At 39.2% G+C, this 24,259-nt stretch overlaps 1 protein-coding gene across 1 annotated transcript in view; it reads left to right on the forward strand.

The window, feature by feature from the left end:
- The window catches only part of HTR2A (5-hydroxytryptamine receptor 2A), a 70,708-nt gene extending 47,109 nt beyond the window's left edge, over nucleotides 1-23,599 (forward strand). The window contains exon 3 of the mRNA XM_077155828.1: nucleotides 19,861-23,599. Within this exon, the coding sequence (XP_077011943.1) occupies nucleotides 19,861-20,660 (800 nt within the window). The 3' untranslated portion in view covers nucleotides 20,661-23,599. The remainder of the gene's footprint in view (nucleotides 1-19,860) is intronic.
- The last annotated feature ends 660 nt before the right edge of the window (nucleotides 23,600-24,259 follow it).

Raw genomic sequence — 24,259 nt, forward strand, 5'->3', positions numbered from 1 at the left:
AACAATTCAGGGTAATGTGATATGGAAGGTCTCTGGCAGGGGTAGGGGTAAGGGCTATGTTAGGGGGAGTGGTCTCCAGGAGGGGACCCCAGTGCGGATCATAAGGAACCAGCCATAAAAATATCAGTGGAGAGTGTTTTTGACCAGGGGAGCAGCAAGTGTGGAAACCAGCTTAGAAGGAGCCAAAAGCAGCCAGGGTAGCTCAAGCATCATTAAAAAGGAATGAGCCTGCTTTCCAAGCAGGAGACCAGAGTTCGATTCCTGGACCAGGTGCCTCAAAAAAGAAAAGAGTAATAGAGAAGTAGGCAGGACTGGATTGCCAGCCTACTCTCCCAGGGAAGGAGTTGGGGTGTGACTCCCAGGGCAATGGGGAGTCTCTGGAGGGTTCTAAAGAAGGGGTGTACACAGGAAAGGGGAAGCAAGGAGAACCACTGGAAAGCACTTGCAGTCATGGACACTTGAGTCTAATAGCTTAGAGGAGAGTGGTGGTAGTGGAGCCAGAGAGAGGTAAACAGTTTGGACACAAAACACATTTTGAAGGAAGAGCTCCTAGGATGTTGGTGAATTTTTTGCGAGAGAAGAGTGATGTAAAGGATGACTTTTTAGTGTCTGAGCAGAGATGGAAGGTAGTGTCACTTACTGGTGTGGAAAGAGTGGGGAAACTTGGAGGTGGATGGTGAGAGCAACTAAGGATTCTCTTTTTTGGCCATGGATATTTGGGATCCCTATTAGAGCATCAAATTAAAATGCCAAGAAGGCAGCTAGCTATTTTGTTCATTACTTATTAAAGAGAAACCCAAACGCTTGAATAAGATGTTTTTATTGAACAGCTCTGTAAGACGAGTCCAGTTAAATCAACTCTGCTGGGGTGAAAGTTTTTGTTTTCTGTCTCCCATATCCTGTTTCTATTCATTCTCCCATGTATAAATAATGTGAGATTCCACATAATTTTTGTATATGTCTTATAGTTCTTTACAAGTAAACACTATTAATCCTTAGCAATCCTTATAAAATGAAAACAATGAAAAAGCTAACTAAACATCCTTGGTATAGGGAAAGAAATATGAGACAAGGGTGCATGAGACCTAAGTCCTAAAAAAAAGAGTGAAGTACAAAAGGAAAACAACTCAGACCTAGATTGGAATCCAAGTTCCATAATTTGTTAGCAAGTAACAGAATGTCTTAGAACTTCAGTTTTCTTCGTCTGTAAAATGGGGATAATAACCCCTGCCTCACTTACTCCTTGTAAGAATGAAATGTGCTAAAATCTGTAAATACCTGTGAGTGTTTCCATTCCCTTTTATCTAGCAATATAACTTTGCGCAAAGATCTTCCTTGATTTCATCAATTATAAGAGGAATATGTTCTACTAGATGTCACGAAGTTCTGTTTTAGCTCTTTGAAGAGATTCTATAAGTGTGTCTCTTGGTAACATCCAGATTAACTTCTTGGTTAAAGCTGCTTTTTAACTTGGATTCTGTGCATCCTTCTGCATTACAAAGGCATACTTAGATTGGACAAGAAGTGGTACTCTGAAGTGAAGATTACACTAGAGAAATGTTTTTCCTATGTCTCAGAAATTTTCTCCCCCAGATCACTGGAGTTTCAGGGTATTTACAACTTTGTAGAAGATGGAGTAGCCATTTTACCATTGCTTGCTGCAAATATGGTGTGAGAAATCAAACCCAAAGCTCTTCGTGTCAGGCTACCCTGAGCTGGATGGGAAGTTTGGAGGGCTGGGCCACTCAGATTGACAAGTGATGAAAGAAATGGCATGTGGAATGAAAGGAGAGACTTCTGGGGTCTAGAACTCAAAGAGGGCATGGCTAAAGCAGAAAAGAATTGGCCTCAGACATTTGGCTGAGGTTAGAAAAAGGAAGAGCTCACTGGGGACTTTCCATGTCCCCTTTCCAGGAGCTATCAGAATGAGAGCTCATTGGTCTTTGACAACATATTGATCTGAGTCCAGGGGGAGATCATCTGAATCCCAAGCAGAAAAAGACCCTGCCTAATCACAGGACTTGGGAAGCAAAATAATTTGGGCCTTATGGTACTGATAGTGTTGGTTTTTGGGTACAGAGAGAAAGTCAAGATCAAGGCTAAGATGAAAAGCCCATAAAAGAGGTGAATAAAGAAAACCCAAAGGAAACTTTTTAAGCCTCTAAATCTGTACCAGCTAATTGAATAACAAATTACAGATATGTTTTGCTATCTTACAGATATGTTTTGCTTGGCTTGCACAGTGTGGTTTTTGGCTTTTTTTATTTTTTTAATTAAACCTAATTGACCTTCAACACCCTTCAGTTTACCAAGCTCCACTCTCACTACCATTTTGTGCCCCTCCACATATTACTAGACTGTTATGTTATTATAACAGCCCCATAAGCATTTGAGTTCACAGATATTAGTATGAAATTTATATTTCCAAATTTATTCATTTTTTAAGTATAAAATACTTGAAAATATGCTGATTGCAGGGATCATAGAGAAATAAAGCACAATCACACAGGGGGGGAAAAAGGGAAAATCAGAAAAACCCAGAAATTCTAGCTTCACCATCTTAGGAGGCTCAATTCACAGCAGTTCCAGATTATATCATAACTCAAATGAAATGGGTGTCTGCCATATTCGTGACTGCCCATCTCTTTCACGGCCTTTCCATATTTGAGGAGACTCTCACATTATGACTCAGTTCCTCCTCCCCAAGAGACAGAACTCAAATTCCTAGCCTGCCTTATGTAAGGCATAAGCTTATAGCCTAGTTTCCACCAAAGAGCCGCACTCTAGCCAAACTTCAATTTGGAAAAGAGCAAAGTGAGCAAACAGAATTGTTAAGCCGGTTCTACTTTTGCCAATATGGCAGTGGCTGAGGCATCAGGTTTCCAGCAGTAGAATAACCGAGTTCCTGGGTCAGAAGAGGCATTGATGGGGCCATACCAAGGCTTCTGCTGTTCCCTCTAGTGCTCATTGGCTTTATCGCCAATGATAAACCCTTTATCAATCAGGGTTCTCCAGAGAAACAGAACCAATAAAAGATTAGATAGATAGATAGATAGATAGATAGATAGATAGATAGATAGATAGATAGATATTTAAAGCAATTGGCTCACATGTTTGGGAGACATGGCAAGTCCAAGTTCCGTTAGCCAGACTGTAGGCTGGAAATTCTGATGAGAGTGATTTCGAAGTCTTTAATTCTGATTCTTTAAGCTGGAAACTCAGGAAGGAGTGGGGGTATAGTACCAAGACAAAATTCCTTCTGATCCCTGAAACCCTCAGTTCTCGTTCTTAAGACCTCCAAATGATTGGATGAGGCTCACCCATGTTAACAAGGATCATCCCCTTTACTTAAAGTTGGCCAATGGTAGACATTAATCTCATTGATGAAATGCCTCCACAGCAACTCCTAGCCAGCATTTGACCAAGACACCAGACACAATAGTCTGGTCAAGTTGACCCAGAAAATTCACCATCACAGTGGGCAAAGAGGACAGCAGAAGTTTCCTCATCAGGCCAGGTCTGCTGGACAGTTTTCCTCCTGCAAATTTTGCCTGGAGCTTGTCCCTCTCAAGAATTCTTTGAACCACACATTGTATGTATTGAACTCATTTTCTGCTTACTCAACCAGAAACAACTCCTACTACTTGAAACCAATAACCTTGACTGATGTAGCAAGCAATGTTAGGCACTGTCTTTGAGAAACTTGCACCAGGACTACCTTTGGAGAGATAACCATGAACCCCAATACCTTGGAAAGAAACCCCAAGTCTCCTAAAGCCAGCTTTGTTCCCATCGAGAAGTACACTGTGGAAATCCCTCTTTTTGTCCTTGCTTTGTGAATCCTAATGCATAGCTCCTAAAGCAAAATCACATCACACACCCATTCCTCAATACTATTGGCCAATGACTTACTTCACGCCTGTCTACAGAAGAGGTCATTAATTTTCACCATTTGCCATTTAGTCAGTTATGGAAAATGACAGAGCTGAAGGGTTCATTATCAGCCACTCTAGGAGACATTCTTGCTGCACCAGGCACCCATCATGGGTGATAACTGGTTCTGTATTAACATAGAACTCTGCTCCAAGGTGGCCAGCAATGCACAGATTTTAAACCAAGCACTAAGGATGACAGCAGGCAGGTGGTTATTTCTGTTAGGGCCAAATGAGGAGGTTAGTGGGTTTCAGCTACAGCAGGGATTTTTAGACAGCATGACTATTGCTGAGTGTTATGGAACAGCCTTCACTACGATTTCCCTCTGTTAGAGAATATGATATTCACTACCAATGGTTTAGCAATTCTCATTTATATTCCTCATGATAACCCTTTAAAGAGGATACTATCAAATTATCACTCTTTTAACAGCAGAAAAAGTTCAGAGAGATGAAATAACCAGCTTAAGACTGTCATGGAAACAAACTTACATTTTCTGATTCCAGGCCCATGTCTTTTTCTCTTCTCTCAGGGGCTTATTTACATGGCAGGCACCGGAAACCGAACCCAGGTCTCTGCAATGGCAGCCAAGAACTCTGCCTGCTGAGCCACCATGGCCCACCCTTCCCTCAGTGGCTTTTGAAATGTATTCCAGGGATATCTGGGGGCCCCTGCAACCCTTTCAGGAAGTATGGGAGGTCAATACTATTTTCATAATAATAATATGTTATTTGCCTTTTCCCTCTAATCCTTTTATGAGGGTACAGTGAGTTTTCCAGAGAACACATGGTATGTGATAGCAAAACAGCCCAAAGGAGAAGCAGAGATGAGACTCCAGCTGTCTTCTACTAAGCCAGGCATAAAGGAGGTTTCCAGAATTGTAGAAAAGTACCACCTTTCCCACTGATTTGTTTTGTTCTGGAAAATAGAGCTTTTTTTTTTCAAAAAAAAATGTTAATATGTAATGAATTTATTATTATCTTTAAATGAGCTGGCAATTATTTTCAAATTCTCTAAGTTTTAATTTCTAACAGTAAATATTGACATATACAAACCACAGAAACAAAAAAACTCTTTGGCATCCTCAAACGTTTTGAAAGTGTAAATGAGACCAAAACATCTGCAATATGCTATCTTCCATTATAGTTGCCTTAAAAAAAAGAGTCCAGGGTAAATACAGACCTACCTCAATTGCATTTTGTTTTTAACAAGTAGATATCAGAGCAAAACCTAGCTTTCCTGTTTATATGTCAGTACCCTTTCCCTGTCTACTCCTGCTTTGGATTAATTATTTAATGAGCGACGATGAAAGGTCTTAGGTTGTAAAGTAACTGTTATTCATTCATGTTCCTTCTTCTTCTCTGATTTCTAAAGTACCTAGTCACATATGCTCAATTAATTTTTTTTCATTTTGTTGGAGGAACATATAAATGGCGTGATGTTTCCTAGTCTAACCAATTTTAGGTGGACAGTCCAGTGGTATTAATTACATTCACATTGCCCAATTAATATTTGATTGATGGGCACATGACTAAAGCTGATTGCTATCATAGACGGTGGGTCTACTGAATGTTTCTGATGAACAATACACAACACATTTGCTTGCTCCTGGGTCCACAGTGACCTGCCCAACTCAGCAGAGGGCCTTTGCCCCAGCTGGGCCAGGTGGACCACACCCCAGATTCGCAGTGATTACTCCTGCTTCTGTGACTTTGTCCTACTTTGTCTCTGTTCAGAAAGCATTTCTCGGTCACCATCTGGATTTTTTTCACCCACAGCTCAGCAGCCATCTCCTGCGTGACTCTTCTGCAGAGATGCTAACCGAAGGCGAGCCTCTCATTCTCTGACATCATGTAGGGCTTTTTAATCCACACCATTCATTCTGCCTCATGTTCTCATTCTGTCCTACACTGCTGCCTTATTCTATATTATATATATACATCTTTTTTACTACAAAAACCTTATTAAGCTTCATGAAGCACTCAAAGGTCTTTTGCATTACATTATAATGGCTAACATTATAATCTCTTTCATCCTAATAAATCTGAAAAGTTTCCAAAATAATTCAGATGCATGACCTCACCATTAGTTCTCCCTAAAACCCTGTCAATTCATCCGGCTTTCCTTTTATTATCTCCACCTTGTAGGTGCAAGCTTGAAAACTAAGCAGCTTAAGGTAACCCCGGCCAGTGAGTGACAGAGTCAGGACACAAACTTGAGTCTTGTGATTCCAAATTTTCCCACTATCTCATGCTCTAGATGCTTAATGAATATTTGCTTAGTATACTTGGGAAAAGAGCTTGGAGAAAAGTTGCAGCCCTAGATCCAGGTCATTTTTCAGAAGGAGACAGGAATAGCCTCAGGTCTCCTGACTCCCACCCTCGCACAAGGTTCTTCAGTCTTCCCCCTTGTGATTTTAGCTGTTAGGGCGTTCCGATCCTGTGCTAATCCATCTTACATGTGTTTCCTGCAAAAGGAGATACAAATTAAATATCATGTATTTCCACCGTAGGTGGCTGGCTACTTGGCAGCCTCGTTTTCGCATTCTCCCAGGAAAAATGCAGAGATGCTACTTTGAGTAGTGCCTATAAAATTTAGTATAATCCACTATCTTTTCTTTATTCTGGCCTCTCATTCAATTACTCATCAATCCCATGAGCATTTACTAAGCCCCTAATGTGAGCAGAACTGCAGCAGATGTTGCAGTGGTTTGCAATCTGTAAAAGATGAGATATCCTTGCCATTAATGAGATTCTCATCTCATGGGTGTAATGACATTTCTAGAGAAAAATTCTAAGGTATTGGAAGTGTGAACTAGCACAGTATAAATTATTTAGGTAGGTGGTGAAGGAATATAGAGTCAAAAAAGAGTTCTTACAGAGAGAACTAATTTAGGAAGTCATCATACAAGAGATGAAACTTGATAAATGACTTGAAAAAATATATAGGATACATGGTTTGGGAACAAAATCTCCATCCCCCAAACAACCCTTAACTCTCCATATGGTCAAAGTAAACAGAGTGGGTTTCCTCTGCAAATGTAGCCACAGGACAGGCACCTCATTCCCCAATTCCCAACCAGATACCACCCCTAAACCCCTGCTACTTAGAAATTCTGGAGCCCCTACTGGTTGGCAGAGCCTTTCAGGGAATGGGATGGCATCAGAGTCTGTTCAGGGCAAAACTAAGGAGTGAGTCTTTGTATATCCCAGCACCTCGTGGTACTCTGGGCTTTTAGGAACCTCCCAGCACACCATGGCCACCACAGCCCACTCACATTTGCGCCATTGGGCAATTCTCTGACTCTTCTGTCCTATGAGAGACTTTCTTTCCAAGGTCCCATGACCGCAGGAGTCTCCCCTGCTGTGCATCTGTGGATGCTGACACTTGAACTTGGATTAATAGTTTTCCCTCTAGGGTATTCCAAGTACACCCAAGGGGGCCTCTAGCACATCTAACTACAGGACATCAAAGTGAACCAAGCAAGCCCTTGGGAGGAGATACTTATAGATCACGTAGGGCTCGGGGGCTCCTCAGATCACACTGTGGCTAGTTAAAATCTCAAACTCCACTCGATCCTCATTACTCACAGATTCCAGGCTTGCAAATCTGCCTACTTGCTAAAATTTCTCTGCAGCCCCCAAATTAATATTCTTAGCACTTTTGTGGTCATTCACAGACATGCGCAGAGCTGTGAAAGTTTTGAGTTGCCCGCTGCACACATTCCTAGCAGAAGTCAAAAACAGTGACATTCAACTTTATTGTTCCAGCTCTCATACTATAAATGAGTTTTTCTTTCATGGTATATTTAGTGCGACTTTTTTTTTTCATTTCTGTGCCCTTTTTTGGTGATCTCACTGTTTAAAATGACCTCCAAGCGTAGTGCCAAAGTGCTGTCTAGTGTTCTTAAGCACAGACAGCTGTGGTGTGCCTTACGAAGAAAAAACGTGTTAGATGAACTTCATTCAGACATGGGTTATAGTACCATGAGTTCACCGTTAAAAAAAAATTGACAATATATATTAAATAAGGTCTCTCTAAACAGAAACAAACGTAAGACAAAATTTGACACAACCAGTTAACAAAATGTTGTGAACAGAGGTCCTCAAGAACCTAATGCTGTATTTCCTCCAGGGGCAATGGCTCTGTATCCACGAACTCAGTGTTTATGCCAACTTTTTTTTAACTTAAATACCATGAATAATGAGAATCATCCATATACATAATATCCTCCCTGAATGGTTCAAGATATAAGGTGAAGGAGAAAGAGGGAAAACACCACATGACAATGTAAGAATTGGAAAAGTTGGCTAATTACAGGGTGGCCACTTTACAAAGAGCTTGGACTAGGCAGTTGTATTAGGAGATGGTGCGGGTTCTTCATAATCAAAATTGTGCATAATGTGGTGTTTTAGGAAGCCATATATAAGAGGGGCTGGAGAAAGGAGAACTGCCTGGACTGAATTCGGTGGGCGCTTGCTCCAACTTAACTTTCCACCCACCATGAATGTCTCTATACACACCTTCACACCAGCATCTCTGAAATGAGGTGTCTCCTGTAAGACCCATTCTCCAAGCTTTCAGAGAGAATCACTCCAAAATTTGCCCCCTTAAAACAAGATGAAGAAAGCATCTAACACTTAAAAATGCATTTCAACAATGCAGGGCAGAGATGAACATTTTTCTAAATAAACCTTTGCTCATGAGCATGTCGCTAAGCATGCATTCTAGAAAAGAAAACTTTTCTGTGGTTGACGGATAATGTAATATCTGTTTCTTAAAAAGAAAGAGGCAGTGGGTGCAAGTTAAAGTGAAGAGTTTTAAAAGTCGCCCCAATCTTGCGATTCCAACAGCAAAAACAAGACTAGGACAGTATATTCAAATTGCAATACATGGTTCAGATTCTATTGTGGTTTTGTAACACTGTGCCAGGGGATAAAGAGGGTGGATAGAGATAAATCTGCCCATGAACAAGAAACATGGATGGGCTTCTAGGTGTCGCAGTGACAATGACAATCAATGCTCTGTAAGCCAGAATCCAGCCCCTCCCCTTCCAGGGCAAGATTGCCATTAGAAAAGTACAACCTTTCAACTATGAAATAGAGAGGAAGAAGAGTGAAAGTCAGAAGAGCAAGAAATGCCATCTAGAACTCTTTGGAAAGATAATTAAGCTTCCAACAGCTGAGGCTGTCCACCTCATGCTTACACTACAGGAGATTTTGAGCATTTCTTCCAAGTTTTGAATATTGATTGGGGCAGAACACAAGGCTTAAAACCTTTTAAAGATTGTAATAATGGCCAAAGAGTTGAAACAATGATTTAAAGGGCTTAACACGAAAACATCATTCAAAACAGTTCTTTTTCCAGATAAATCATGCCCACATTGGAGGAGGGATAGAGGGAAGGCTCCTTTCGCTCTCAATCAGTCCTCACTTTGATTGGCTGTGTAAAGTTAGCCCAAGCCTATGGGAAACTCAGTAGATTTATTTAAGGAAGGCAAAGGGCAAAGCTGTAAAACTTTACTTGTTTTAGTTTTATTACAAAATAAACACATTTCTACAATGCTTTTCATATTATATATTTAGGTTTCTCAACACAGGTTGTATACCAAGACCATCTGAGTGGGATTTTTTATGTTCGGTTGTCTTTTTTAATAATGTGGTGCCTAGGCAATATATATTTTTAAAGTTCTAATCAACTTTAATCTCTGGGAATAGGGCCAAAGCAGTTTAATTATAAAGGCTTCCAAAGTGATTCTCGTGTATAGTCAATAACGGTTATATATGTAAGAATCTAAGTGTTGAGTATAAGGATTTTATTCTTAAAATATTAGTCTGACCTCAAAGGATGGCATCTCACTAGAGGAAATTTTCAGTTTGATATTAAAGAATGGAAAGAAGAAAGAAGGTAAACAGAATAATGGGGGAGTGTGTGTGTGTGTGTGTGTGTGTGTGTGTGCGCTCATGAATGTGAGTGTATACATGAGTGACTGAGTGTGTGGGGGTAAGTGTATATGAGTGAGTGCATGAGTGAATAAGTGAGTGTAAGTGTGTGTGTGAGTGACTGCGTGTGTGTTCTCTACATGGGATGTTGATGTAAGTCAAAAGTTATTTACCACCTTGGGGTCTGAACTCTTGATTATCTGATGCAAGCTCAAGGTTGTCTTTCCAAAGACATTTATGTACACACTATCTTGCATAAGATTTTAGGATGATCACAAACTTCCTGAAACCAATGCTAAAGACCTTTGATGGAATCATAGATATTTGTAGCTAAGATAGCAGGAATAAATTGGCTGGCCAAAAAAAAATCAACCGTAAGAATTGAGAAAAGTGTGTGTCCTGATTTTGCCTGTGCATTGCCGTGTGATTCTAGGTAAATCACTTTAACTTGCTAGGCCTCAGTTCTCATATCTATAAAGTGAAATTTTAATCTGTCCATAGTGAAAATATAGGTAACATTTTTCACAGTTTTGTAAAAAAACCAATTGCAAATGATTGAATATATGTGAAAGTATTTTTTTAAAGCACTGTTAAAGTCACAGCTTATTATAGCTATTCAGAAATACAGAAATGAGCTAAGAAAAAAACATATAACATCTTAAATAACTGACATTTATATCTAGCTCTTATTTTTAAATACCTCTGTCTTGTCAACAGGCCATAGATTATAATGAGTTTAGAAATTCTTGAGCCTTGTGCTCTTTCTTAAAAGGGTGGTAAGTCCCAATTACAGGTGCCCTATAAATTCAATCTTTAGCTTCCATGACACTCCTGTAGTATTCACTTGCCAAACCAACAATAAATCTGTTCTTATAAATTGAAAGAATTCATTTTCTGTCATCAAACATGTTGAAATGCAAAGAAAAATAGATAGTATTTCCAACATGTTTCAATTTCCCAGCTGCTAAAACAAACTCCATACACTGGGCTGGCTTAAACATGGAAATTAATTGACCTGAAGTTTTGAGGCTAAGAGAAGTCCAAAACTGGTTTGTCAGCAAGGTGATGCTTTCTTCCCAAAGACTGTGGCATTCTGGAGCTGGCTGCTGGTGATCCTTGGACCTGGCTTTTTTGTCACATGACAATGTGCATGGTGGGCTCTCCCTGCTTCTCTCACTATCAAATTTTCACTCTACTTATAAAGGACTCCAGTAATTGTATTAAAACCCAACCTAATTCAGTGGGGCCACATCCTAGCTGAAGTCACATCTTGAAGATTTACTTTCAGTGGGTTCACACCCACCAGAACACAGACCAAAAACTTGTCCAAACCGGTACAGAAGCCAATCCACCACACAAGGGAACCAAAACCTATGAACCAAAGTAAGTTCTTTTTCTCAAGTGCCCTGAAATGTTTGTTTCTGTCCCTTCTACCTCTAACCATCCCCACCAAGGTTTCTGGAGCTCCTCTTCCACATGACTCTTCCCCATAGAGGGTTGCTGCCTAGTAAGGCAAACCTTCTTCTTTCGCAAGGAAAGTGGATTGTCTTAAAAGAATCTTCAGTCCTAAGATATGAAAGTGTAAAAATCTAGGAATAAGAATAAGCTTGGCTTTCACAGCCAGTGGTTCAGAGTTAATGTGAATTACCCAAGCAGTGGTAAGACGTTAGTGATGGGATCAAACTTTATGTGCAAAGAGTTAGCAGAGCTTTAATAAAAGAAAGACACCAACCAAAGCCTTCATGTTCTTGGATATCAATGTTTCACGTTCATTTCATTGGCTGAGTTTTCATAGGAAGAAATTAAAATGTGCATGCAGTATCCAATACTGGTATTGAATTTTAATTGCTGTTTTTCACTTCTCTAAAGAAATATATTAAACCAAATGCGTAGTCACGTAGTTGAAGCTACTGTCTATTCATAAAGGAAAATGCTTTATATGCAGAAATTTCAAGTGAGAGGAGATGTCAGGTCTCCAAAAGCAGCTATTATCAAACAAAGCAGCCAGAAAATTATGCCTGGCGATGGCTGAGACTGCCATCTTGGATATCAGCCAGCATCTTTTTGGTAGGACTATGTCGTTGAACTGTTTATGTACCCACAAAGTCTAGCTAAGTGTGCTTTTCTTTGAAATACTATTTCTCCCACTGTTTTGGAGAATATTGCTTTAACTTATCTAGTTATTCCTTCTACAAATCCTCGCTGTGAGGGAGACACTGAAAAAGAATGGTCTGTGATAATTTTCAGGATACTTTTCTTATATGTACAGAGGAATGGGCCATTTGAAAACCTAATTGATTTCTCTCCTCACAAATCAAAAACCCCCTTCTAGGCACAGAACAAACCTCATCTGCCCTCCTGCCACATCTTTTTTTTTAACTTTTTTATTTTTAGTAGAACATATATACAAGCAAATAAATTTAAAAAACAAGAGTTTTCAAAACACTCTTAAACAAGTGGCTACAGGACAGATCCCAGGGTTTGTCGTGGGCTACCATACAATCCTCTCATATTTTTCCTTCTAGTTGCTCCAGAATATAAGCGTAAATACTTTTTTATCATCAAAATCAACTTTTTTCCCTCTTTTTTGTGAAAAAAAGCATATGCAAAAAAAGCTGTAAATTTCAAAGTACAGCACCACAATTAGTTGTAAGACATCTTTCAGACTTTAACATGGGATACAATTTCATAATTTTAGGTTTTTACTTCTAGCTACTCTAAAACACTGGAGACTCAAAGAGATATCAATTTAATGATTCAGCATTCATATTTCATTTGTTAAATCCTATCTTCTATGTATAATTTCAGTGTCACCTTTGATCTTTCCATACTTCACATTAGGATTGTTTGGGTTATGGCAATTCTATATTTTTGATATTGGGAGGGTCTGTCACTAGTGTGAGGTAAGGAGATGGAACTATCTGATGTTCTGAAGAAGCAGGGCTAGGTCTCAGGACTTATCTGGACTAGGGACCTATCTGGAGGTTGTAGGTTTCTGGAAAGTTATTCTAGTGCCTGGAACCCTTGTGGAATCTTATATTGCCTTAAGTGTTCTTTAGGCTTGGCTGGAATGGTCCTGGTTGGGGGTTGGCAGGTTATGATAGGTAGCAAGGTCTACCTGAAGCTTGCATAAGAGCAACCTCCAGAGTAGCCTCTGGACTCTATTTGAACTCTCTCTGCCACTGATATTTTATTAATTACACCTCTTTTTCCCCTTTTGGTAATTGTTGATCCCACAATGCCAGGTCTGGATTCATCTCTGGGAGTCATCTCCCACATCGCCAGGGAGACTTTTAACCCTGGATGTCATGTCCCACATAGGGGGAAGGGCAATGATTTCACTTGCAGAGTTGGGCTTAGAGGGACTGTGGCCACATCTGAGCAACAGCAGAGGTCCTCCAGAAGTAACTCTTAGGCATGCCTATAGGTCATCTAAGCTTCTCCGCTACCTACATAAACTTCACAAGAGTAAGCCTCATGATCAAGGGCATGGCCTATTGATTTGGATATCCCTAATGTTTGATGCAATATCAGGGGATTCTTTGATGGTAAGGTTTAAACCTCCCTCAGGGGACTTTGCCAATACTTTCTAATTATCTGCTTAATATACTGTAGGATGTTACCAGGCATTGTAATAATCTATACAGAATTAAAGGACCTCTTTCTTATTCTGTGCTTCCTGTTTTTCAATTGTTCAAATGAGCTATTCAGATAGGTTGAATTAGATTATGCACTACAGAAAATTTCAGTTCCAGATCAAATAAACCTTTCTTCCATTGGTCTCAAAGAGTATGTGTGGTTCTAAAATATAGACCCTGTCTTCCTTACCCCTATATGCTCTGAATTACTTTAACCCCAACCTATTTGGCTTAGTTCTTATCTCTAAATATTAGGTTATATATATATATATAAAACAGCATCTCAGAATCCAGAAATAATAATCACCATTCCACACTTAATGTATCTGCTCTTAAAGCTTACAATCTGGGCCGCTGTTTTCTTATAAGCATTTTCTAAAGGTGACCATGCCATTGTTGTTTTTTTGTTTCTGGCTTATTTTGTCTCACCAAATGTACCACATATTCATTCACATCATTGCATGCCTCATGACAACATTCTTTTTTGTAGCAGCACAACCTTCATTCGTAAGTATACACCATCGTTCACCAATCTATTTGTCTCTCAGTGCATCCTGCAGCCTCCTGCATTCATTGAGCATCATGTAGAGGGCCCAAAGTCCACAGTCCATCAACATTCTCAATTTTAGATAATTTCATTGTTCACAAGAGACAGAAAACAAGTAAACACATCTTCATCAAATAGGAAATCCAAACCTTCTCTTAATTCTTGTTCCTTAACCCATTATTTTCCTCTGCTGTGGCTGTGGTAGTGATGATGGTTTCCTTTTGAACGTATCTCACAGCATGCAATAGCAGTTTTCCCTCCATACCCTGGGTTTAAACACTCTTTATACAAAAATTATATCTTTGAAGTAATTCTTACCAGAACTCATTCATATTTCTAGTGAGTCAGTGGGACATGTAGGTCTATACAACCCCTTTCAATCTTGTTCATCTTCAATATGGTAATATAGTTCTAGGCCCACTAGAGAATCACTTTCACTCCTATCTATTCCCTTACATTGGAATTCGACCTCATTAGCTAATGGTTCACCCACCTCTAGCTTCTATGTATCTCTAAGTCCCCTATACTCTGTATTATAAGCCTCTGATTATACCTTTATGCTGGTCATAAAAGTGGAATAATACAGTATCTATCCTTTTGTGTCTGGCTAATTTCACTCAGCATTATGTCCTCAAGGCTCATCCATCTTGTCATGTGCTTCAGGACATCATTTTATCTTACTGCTGCATAATATTCCACTGTATGTATACACCACATTTTGTTGATCCACTTGTCTGTTGGTGGTCATTTGATTTGTTTCCATCTTTTGGCGATTGTGAATAATGCTTCTATGAACATCAGTGTGCAAATGCCTGTTTGTGTCGTTGCTTGCAGCTTTTTTGGGTATATACCAAATAGTGCTATTGCTGGGTCATAGGAAAACTTGATGCTTAGATCCTAAGGAACCACCAAACAGTCTTCCATAGTGGCTGCACCATTGTACATTCCCACCAGCAGTGCATAAGTGTCCCAGTTCTCCACATCCTCTCCAACATTTATAGCTTCCTGTTTGTTTAATAGCAGCCATTCTTCTAGATGTGAGGTGGAATCTCATTGTAGTCTTGATCTGCATCTCCCTTATAGCCAGTGAAATGAGCATCTCTTCATGTGCTTTTGAGCCATCTGTATTTGCTCTTCAGAAAAATGCCTACTCATATCTTTAGCCCATTTTATAATTGAGTTGTTTGTTTTGTTGTTCAGTTGTGTGATTTCTTCATATATACAGGAAATAAAACCTTTGTCTGTTACATGATTTCCAAATATTTTCTCCCATTGAGTTAGCTGCCTCTTCACCTTTGTGACAAAGTCTTTTGAGGTGCAGAAGCATTTGATTTTTAAGGGTTTCCAATTGTCTTGTTTTTTCCTTTTGTTGCTTTGAGTGTAAAGTTTAGGAAGCTGCTTTCTATTACTAAATCTTGAAGATGTTTCCCTACATTTTCTTCTAGAAGCTTTATGGTGCTAGTTCTTCTATTTAAGTGGTTGATGCACTTTGAATTAATTTTTGTGTGGGGTGTAAGATAGGGGTCCTCTTTCATTCTCTTGACTACTGATATCCAGTTCTTCCATGCCCAATTATTGAAAAGACTATTTTGTCCCAGTTCAGAGATGCCATATCTTTTTAAACCCACAGAGTGGCTCTTTATCTCAGGAAGCTAGGAAAGGGAATTTCAACATCAGTGTGATGTCTCTAAAACCCCTGCCACTCTGTGGCCACGGAAGTAGAGCTGTTCACTCTGGAGGGAAGAGAAGGTTAAGGGTGTGTCTTTATGTCTGAGTCAGTGTGTGTGTGTGTGTGTGTGTGTGTGTGTGTGTGTGTGTGTGTCTTCTCCCCAGTCATAAAGCACCCTTTTCAATTCCAAATGATTGAGGAATTTGATACTGGTTAATTGAGAATTGCCATTTATATGAATTACCAGATCATAAGCACATATGACAAGAAGCTGTCAGGTTAGTGATTTCCTTTCTATTAATCAGGAAAATGAACACCCAAGAGTTTAATAACACAACCAATTTTTTTGACAGTCAGTATTTTGTTTATGTGTACCCCACCTAATAGGGTTGTAATTCACCACATTTAAAAAGCAATCAACAGTTCTAGCTGCACAAAATTAACATCAACTGAGACCCTAAGTCACCTTGGCAGAAGTCAATAAGTACCTCACTAGTAATTGTACAGCAGCTGGCCAAAAGGCTTTTGAACTTACTTGGTTTAAGAAGATCTGTTCTCTATTTAAGTCTAATAAATACAACCAGAGCAAAGTAGATTAGAACAAAATAATGCTAAAGTATTTACTCTGAATAATTTTGTAGAGAAAACCACTCTCATGATATCTTCCACTGATAGAACCTGCAGTTTCTACTAGACTCTGTCCTAGGTGCTCTGCATACTTGAGTTCATTTTTAACTCAGCACATCCATGGGGGCATGTTGGGTTTACCCTCCTATTATAGATGAGGAACGGAGGCTACGGGAATGAAGGCACCAGTCCGGGAACACAGAGCCACAGACAAGACTCCAATCCATGTCTGTCTCAGTCCAAAGCAGCTGCTCCTATCGGCAAGCACCCTCCCTGACTATTAAAGACATGGACGTGAATACAGAAAACTTCTTTCCCAGAATAATGTTCAGACGCTTGGAAAACCAAACACTCTTCTTGGAAATCATGTCTTGATGTTCACTATCAAGAGTTTTCTGAAGACTAAACAAAACTGGGGGCATCCAGGGTCTTACAGTATATTTCCCTTGGAGCCACAGCATCTTCGGTCTCTTCTTGGCCCACAGAATGTTCCCAACAGTGGGCCAGGGACAGAGAAGGAACAAAAAGTCATTAACTACACTAACTGTTCTTGAGAACAGCTCTGATGTCATTTTTCTCCACCTTCCAAGAATTCGGGGACAGCCTTGCATAGACAAGTGAAAAATATTGTCAATTAAGCCTTTGAACATAATGGTAAAAGTCACTAAGAAAGATTTGTGTTGAATATTACATTAACTCAAGCTAATGCCCCCTCTTTGCCAGGAAGGCCAGTTGTGCGGGTTTAAGACAATCTCATCTGAGGTGTGAGTTTGCAGAAGTTAGATCACAGATCTTCAAGGAACTTTTCCAGAGGGATGGCAAGAGTCAAACAGCCCTGTAATGAAACCATTGTTCTTGGTTGGGTTAAGACCACTTATTTGATTCCAAAGTGTGGTCAGAAGCAGTAACATGAACACTCCCCAGTATACAGCACTGAGCAAGCTGAAAATATGGGCAGGGTTGGAAGAAAACTTTCTTCTTACTCTTTCTCCCAGGTGCCCCTGTAGTGTCTACCCTTTCAAGAAAGAAACAACCTTAAGCTAAAGGATAGAGAGTATTTCATCCACGTGTCCTCTCCTTTCTCAATTCTTCTTTCATGGATGACAGAACAAGCTGCCACACGACTGTCTTGGTCTGAATATCCCAGGCCAGGAGTGGAAAACATCTCCAGGCCCAAAGGAACAGAGAGGTGGTGACTGTGGCCGGCATGGCAAGTGCCACCCTGCTGGCTTCTGCTGAGCTTCAGAAACTGGGGCAAAACTGCAATACAGTGGCAACCTGAAGCTCCATTTAATAAGGTCCAATTATCATGGGGGAGAAATTAGCAGTGATTAGAGACCAAGTATTGCCTTTACCCACTTCTGCTAAGTTGTGTATCTCAAGGAGCTTTATGGGGCCCCCAAACTTGAGTGGCACAGAGCAAGTGACCCGGGACTCAAGTTTGCATATAGTATCTCAATCTGAAGTTAATTTTTCTATTTACCAATAAAGTCTATGTCTGCCTTGATTCTAGTAATCCACCCTTATGAATGCTCTACCACCAAAAAAATATATAATGACCTTTATTGGGCATTTGGACATTTAAACACCGACTATATTCAATGATATTAAGGAAATATTACATTTCTATATAGGAGAGAGGATGGTATTATGATAAATATTGATTTTCTTAAGAATACATATCTCTTAAAGATATATAACAAAATATTTCAAGATTAAATGGTGTTATGGGTGGGGTTTCAAAATTACAAGGGAAGAGTGACAGTGGGTGGGGGAAAGATAAAACAAGGCTGTCTTTAAGTCAATTGTTGAAGCTGGGTGATAGACTCATTATGCTGCTTTTCTTTTATATGTGTTTAAATTTTTCCAAAGTAAAGTTTTTAAAAACTAATCAAAATTGGTTAAAGTGACTTTAAATTTACAATAGAAAATCATATTTTCAAAAAATACTTTAAAATATGTACAATTTAACATCTATGGTCAGTTTAGTTGAACACCATGAGTGTATGGAATCTTGAATAGGGTTTGAGATTTTGTTGGTTTGTCCATGTTAGTGTGATGCCCCAATAAATCCCCCCAGTGGTTTGGACAAACAAAGAAGTATTTGCAAAGTCCCTTTGGGGGGCTAGGGAAAAAGGAAGAAATATTCAACTTCTCCACTTGGGGAATTTCTGATATTCTTGCAAGCAGTGGGGACAACCAAATCAATAGGCCAGGCTCGCGATCTTAGGGTTCACCCCTATGAAACTTATTCCTGCAAAGGATAGGCTAAGTCTACTTAAAATTAAGCCTATGAGTCACCCACAGAGAACCTCTTTTGTTGCTCAGATGTGGCCTCTTTCTCCCTACGCTGACACAGCAAGTGAACTCACTGTCCTCCCCCACTACATGGGACATGACTCCCAGGGGTGCAAATCTCTCTGGCAACATAGGACAGAAATTCCAGGATGAGCCAGGACCTGGCATCAAGGTATCAAGAAAAACTTCTTGACCAAAAGGGCTAAGAGAGAAATGAGACAGAATAAAGTTTCAGTGGCTGAGAGATTTCAAAAAGAATCAAGAGGTTATCCTGGAGGTTATTCTTATGCATTATATAGCTATCCCTTTTTAGTTAATGGGATATTGAAGTGTCTAGAGGGAAGTGCTTGAAACTGTAGAGCTGTGCTTCAGTAGCCATGTTTCTTGAAGATGATTGTATAATGATATACTTTTTACAGTGTGACTGTGTGATTGTGAAAACCTTGTGTCTGATGCTCCTTATATCTAAGATATGGACAGATGAGTAAAATAATATGGATAAAAAATGTATAGTTTTATTATTTTGTTTTAAATGGAATGGCAGGATCTAAAACTATACATACAATACTGCATACATATATATATTTACATACACATGTACATGGAAAGAAGAAAATATACAAAATGTGAATTACAGTTGCCCCTAGATGGTGAAGGATACATATTATTTTTATTTATTCATTGTTTTATTTTCTGTATTTTCCAAATATTCTAGAAAGAATTTTATTATGTTTATAATTTAATGAAGCCACTTTTATAAGCCATTCTCACAGTACAATGTTATGTGGAAAATGTTACAGAAGTCTATGTGAAATCTCATCCCAATTCTGTTTAAAAACGTGTGTACGTGGTGTATATGCATGTGTAGTTATCCAAAGCAAACCACATCAAAGTGCTGCTAGTGATTACTTCTAGGTGGTGGATTTGCTTTTGATTTTTTTTAACCTGCATGTATTTTCATTAATGAGTAGAATAAGTGTAGAACTATATAGGGCAATTTGACATAAAGGTATAAGAAACTCCTATGTACTTATAGAACAGATAAGTAAGCCGAAAGGAATATTACATTCTCATTGAAAGTGTATGCTAAGCTTTTAAACTAAGTTGGTATAAAATGCTCTGAATAACCAATATGATGTAGCAATACTCCTGCTCTGTGCACTCAAATCCCTTAATAAGCATATTGATTTTCTGTCTGATTTCCAGGTATATCGATGCCAATCCCCGTCTTTGGGCTACAGGATGACTCCAAAGTCTTCAAGGAAGGGAGTTGCTTACTTGCCGATGATAACTTTGTCCTGATCGGCTCTTTTGTGTCCTTTTTCATCCCCTTAACCATCATGGTGATCACCTACTTTCTAACCATCAAGTCGCTCCAGAAGGAAGCCACACTGTGCGTGAGCGATCTCGGTACCCGGGCCAAGCTCTCTTCCTTCAGCTTCCTCCCGCAGAGCTCCCTGTCTTCGGAGAAGCTCTTCCAGCGGTCCATCCACAGGGAGGCAGGGACCTACGGCCGGAGGACTATGCAGTCCATCAGCAACGAGCAGAAAGCGTGCAAGGTGCTGGGCATCGTCTTCTTCCTCTTTGTGGTGATGTGGTGCCCTTTCTTCATCACGAACATCATGGCCGTCATCTGCAAGCAGTCCTGCAACGAGGACGTCATCGGAGCCCTGCTCAACGTCTTCGTGTGGATCGGTTACCTGTCCTCGGCGGTCAACCCGCTCGTGTACACGCTCTTCAACAAGACTTACAGGTCGGCTTTTTCCCGCTACATCCAGTGCCAGTACAAGGAGAATAAGAAACCCTTGCAGTTAATTCTAGTGAACACCATACCGGCGCTGGCCTACAAGTCTAGTCAGCTCCAAACGGGACAGCTAAAGAACTCCAAAAAAGACGCCAAGGCGACAGAGAATGACTGCTCCATGGTTGCTCTGGGGAAAGGACGTCTGGAAGATGCTTCCACGGACAAGAGGCACGCGGTGAACGAAAAGGTTAGCTGCGTGTGATGGGCTGGTTGCCGGGGCGACGGTGGAAGGCACACAAGGAGCAAGTTTTCAATGATCTGAAGAAGAAAAAAAAAATTGGGAGACTGGAAAAAAATGAGAGCAGTCTCGTGGAGCCAACGATTCTATGGATATATGCCTCCTTTTATTCTGTCTATGAAAAGCAGGGTAAAAGGCCACAAAATGTGCACTTCAAAAATGTTCTGACAGCATTTCAGCTGTGAGCTTTCGGATACTTCTTTTTAATGTTGTAAATGAGATGTACCTGAAAATAATTAGCTTTTATTGTATCATTATAATGAGGCCATAAGTAAATCTAAATTATTTTCTGTTTTCAAAGGGAAGCCTTACTGCCGTGTTATTAAGCAATGGCATTGGACTGGGTTGGTAACCTCTTACTGTAGGTGTAAATATCTATAAATAGTGGGAAAAAATTGTTAGTAATAATGACCTCTTAAATAAAGGAAAACTCTCATTAAAACTTACCGTGATATATATTTTGAAAGAAAAGGAAAACACTAAGGACGGTGTTATGAACTCTGTATTGCTCAAACAATTCAACGAATGACATTTTCCATTCCTGCTTTTTTCATAGATACCATTTTGAAATATTCATAAGGTTACTGACATTTGCTGCATTTCCAATTAATTCTTCTCAGCAGTGAAAAAAAGATTTTAAATGTTATCTAATAACTGCTGCTGCTTTCTCTTCTACTTCACATGAGTTTATGCTGAATTTTACTCTGAATTTCCAGTGGGGTCTTGTTTAGTGTTTGTTCTACTAGGTAAACTATCAAAAGGAAAACTCAACTTTGCCAAATCTGTTTTAGACATTGCTTCTCTGAAACAGCACCCTGGAGGCATCTGGTTACTTGTTCTGGTGGTGACTGCCTCTAACATGCACACCTTAGAGTAGCAAGCAGTGGGCAGACTGTCCCAGGAGCTGCAAAAAGCAGGTGTCTTTCCCATTATCACCCATCAGGTAAACTGATGCTTTTGGATCAGGCAATCTATATCATTTACTGAAACTCTTCAGCTTGGTTCTACACCCATCTACTGGTTCTACACCCATCTATTGAGCATATACTATATTTTACGTAATCTGCTAGGTTCTAGGCATGTAAAAATAATGACATCAAGATCCTTGCCTTTAAAGGAAATGACTAAACCGAAATGGTCCTCATCAAAAATGTAAACATACATTTTGAAAGTCAGTTCAGTTGATTTCCTTTATATCTGACTCAAAAACAAGTTTGCTTCAACGCTGATGGTATATTCAATACTCTCAAAAAAGTTTTTCTGATTGATTGCCACCGAATATGAGCCAAATAAAGGAGAGAAAAAGAATCACTCCAGTTAAAAAAAAATTGCAATTAATTTAGAAATATGCACCTCAACCTGGACTCAACCTATGACAACCGTGATTACAAACAAAATTTTTGTTCCCTCTCTCGAAACTAAATCATGAGAGTAACTAATTCCTTTACTTATAGAAACTGGGCTCCCCAATTTAAAAAAAAAAAAGCAGATAACAATATCTTGTAGAAAAGTTCTCTATAAAGAGAAAGATGAACAGCAGTTAATCCACTTGATGTATTACTCTAGGTTAAATTGCATACGTTCGTGGAATAGGTGTAAGATATTTGATGACAAAACTGAAGCGTTTCTTATTGAATGAGAAATCATAAGGCCTTTGAAAAATTATAGATCTGAAACCTAAAAAATGTGGGAGATGCCACTGTGTAATTTAGAAATGTATTACGTCTGTCCTAAGTATGTCCTTACAGAGACATTTCTGGCAGAAAGAGATCATTTACTATTTCAAAGCTAGAATTCATAGGAAGCTGCTAGTACTGAGCCTGCATTTGAACTTAACTACTCTTTAATGATTATACTATGCTATCTGATAAAAATACAAATGTTAGAAAATCTCTGCTCTAATGTATTTTGCCTTAGTTTATGACTCTGTACACCTCTTTATATATAGAGAAAAGGTTCTACCCCATATACTCAATCTTGACCTGAATGAAAGGTGTCTTTTGACTACACAGATATTACAAATGTGTATCTGTTTTATTTTCTCTCCATTGTTATCTATTCAAGTGTATATAGTCTAACGTATATCTGTATATATGTATAGACATGTTCCCATGCACTTTATCCAATATTTATATATTTATATGGAGGAAAAGCAGAAGTTATTAATGAAAACACTCAGTATATACACGTGTGCATGTTTGTATCATGTCAATTTAAATGTGAATTCATGTTATAATGTTTCTATGACCTTCCATTTCTGTCAAAGCATATTAAAGTGTAACAGGGGTATCAGCTTTTTAAATAAATTGGAAGTTTGTCTAATTTTGTGGGAAAGCTTTAACACAATTCTATGAGAATGATGAAAGCAATGGTCCGTATATATATATAGTTTACTGATATTAAATAAAATGGTGTCATTGGGCTTTTTATTTAGTCTGGGGACTTTATGACTACTACACTTTAGAGGCCCCTTGCCACTCTCCCATCCCCCAACCTCCCAGTGAGACACAGTCTTTAAATGATTAAAGGATTCACTCCTGGTCAAAACCACACAATACAATACGATTGCCATATGATATGATACAATGTGATACAATAATAAACGTTCCTCTAATTTAAGTCCAATGGTAGATTCTTCTATATTAAGAGAAAGGAATTAAATGCCGTAAATAGGGAATACTCAGTGTTAAAGCCTACTTAATGTACTTGACTGCAGCGCCATCTCATGGTCATTTCTTAAAGTGCTGCTGCAGCCACATCGAACTGTTAACTGTATCGCTTTTAGCAAAGGGTGCTTCTCCCATTTGTGCATTGATGAAACATACTTATTTACAAAGTGTTAAATTATTCTGTGCCATATGTAACAAATGATACATTGGACATTATTTTTTGTGCCGATTTTAATCAAGCAAATTCTAAAAGATTTTGAGTAAAAGAATGAATAATTGTCAATAAAGTCTATTCAAAAAAGAATGGAATTTTGTGAATCCATAGCTGTCTACCAAAGGAAATGGCCCTAAACCTCTCAGGTTGGCAAGGTGAGATGTCCAGATATAATCCCAAAGTTGTGAGAGTACAAAGCCTGTGCTTTTGGAGCCCAGTCATGTCAAAGAGCCAGAACCCACCCAGGTGAGTTCGTTTCATGGTTGTGATCCCATTTCCAGTTACCTGCAAATGCTCCACCTTTGATTGTTTCGTCTGATTTCACAGTCTAGAGAACATAGGTTCCAGTTTCCTGGTCCTGTGTGACCCTGGACAGGTCAAAGCTTCTGTGACTTCAAGGTCAAAGGCCTCTACGGGGAATCTCTTCTAGCTCTTTAATTATCTTCATGCTAAAGAGACCAGTCAAGTCTTTGAGGAACCAAGTCACAGCTTCATACGCAAAGAATACTCGGGAATTTGCGACTCTCATGTTTTCTTTAGTTCTCCAGATGAATTTCAAATAAATGACAACTTTAAATTTTATATGGGAAACTTATGAGAAAAATCAAATTGTTAGGGATCTAAGGAGTTTCTGAAATATGAGTCCAAAAGTCAGATTGTCAACATAGCATTTCTTACTG

The sequence above is a fragment of the Tamandua tetradactyla genome, chromosome 4 (genome assembly GCF_023851605.1).
Source record: "Tamandua tetradactyla isolate mTamTet1 chromosome 4, mTamTet1.pri, whole genome shotgun sequence".
NCBI classification, from domain to species: domain Eukaryota; kingdom Metazoa; phylum Chordata; class Mammalia; order Pilosa; family Myrmecophagidae; genus Tamandua; species Tamandua tetradactyla.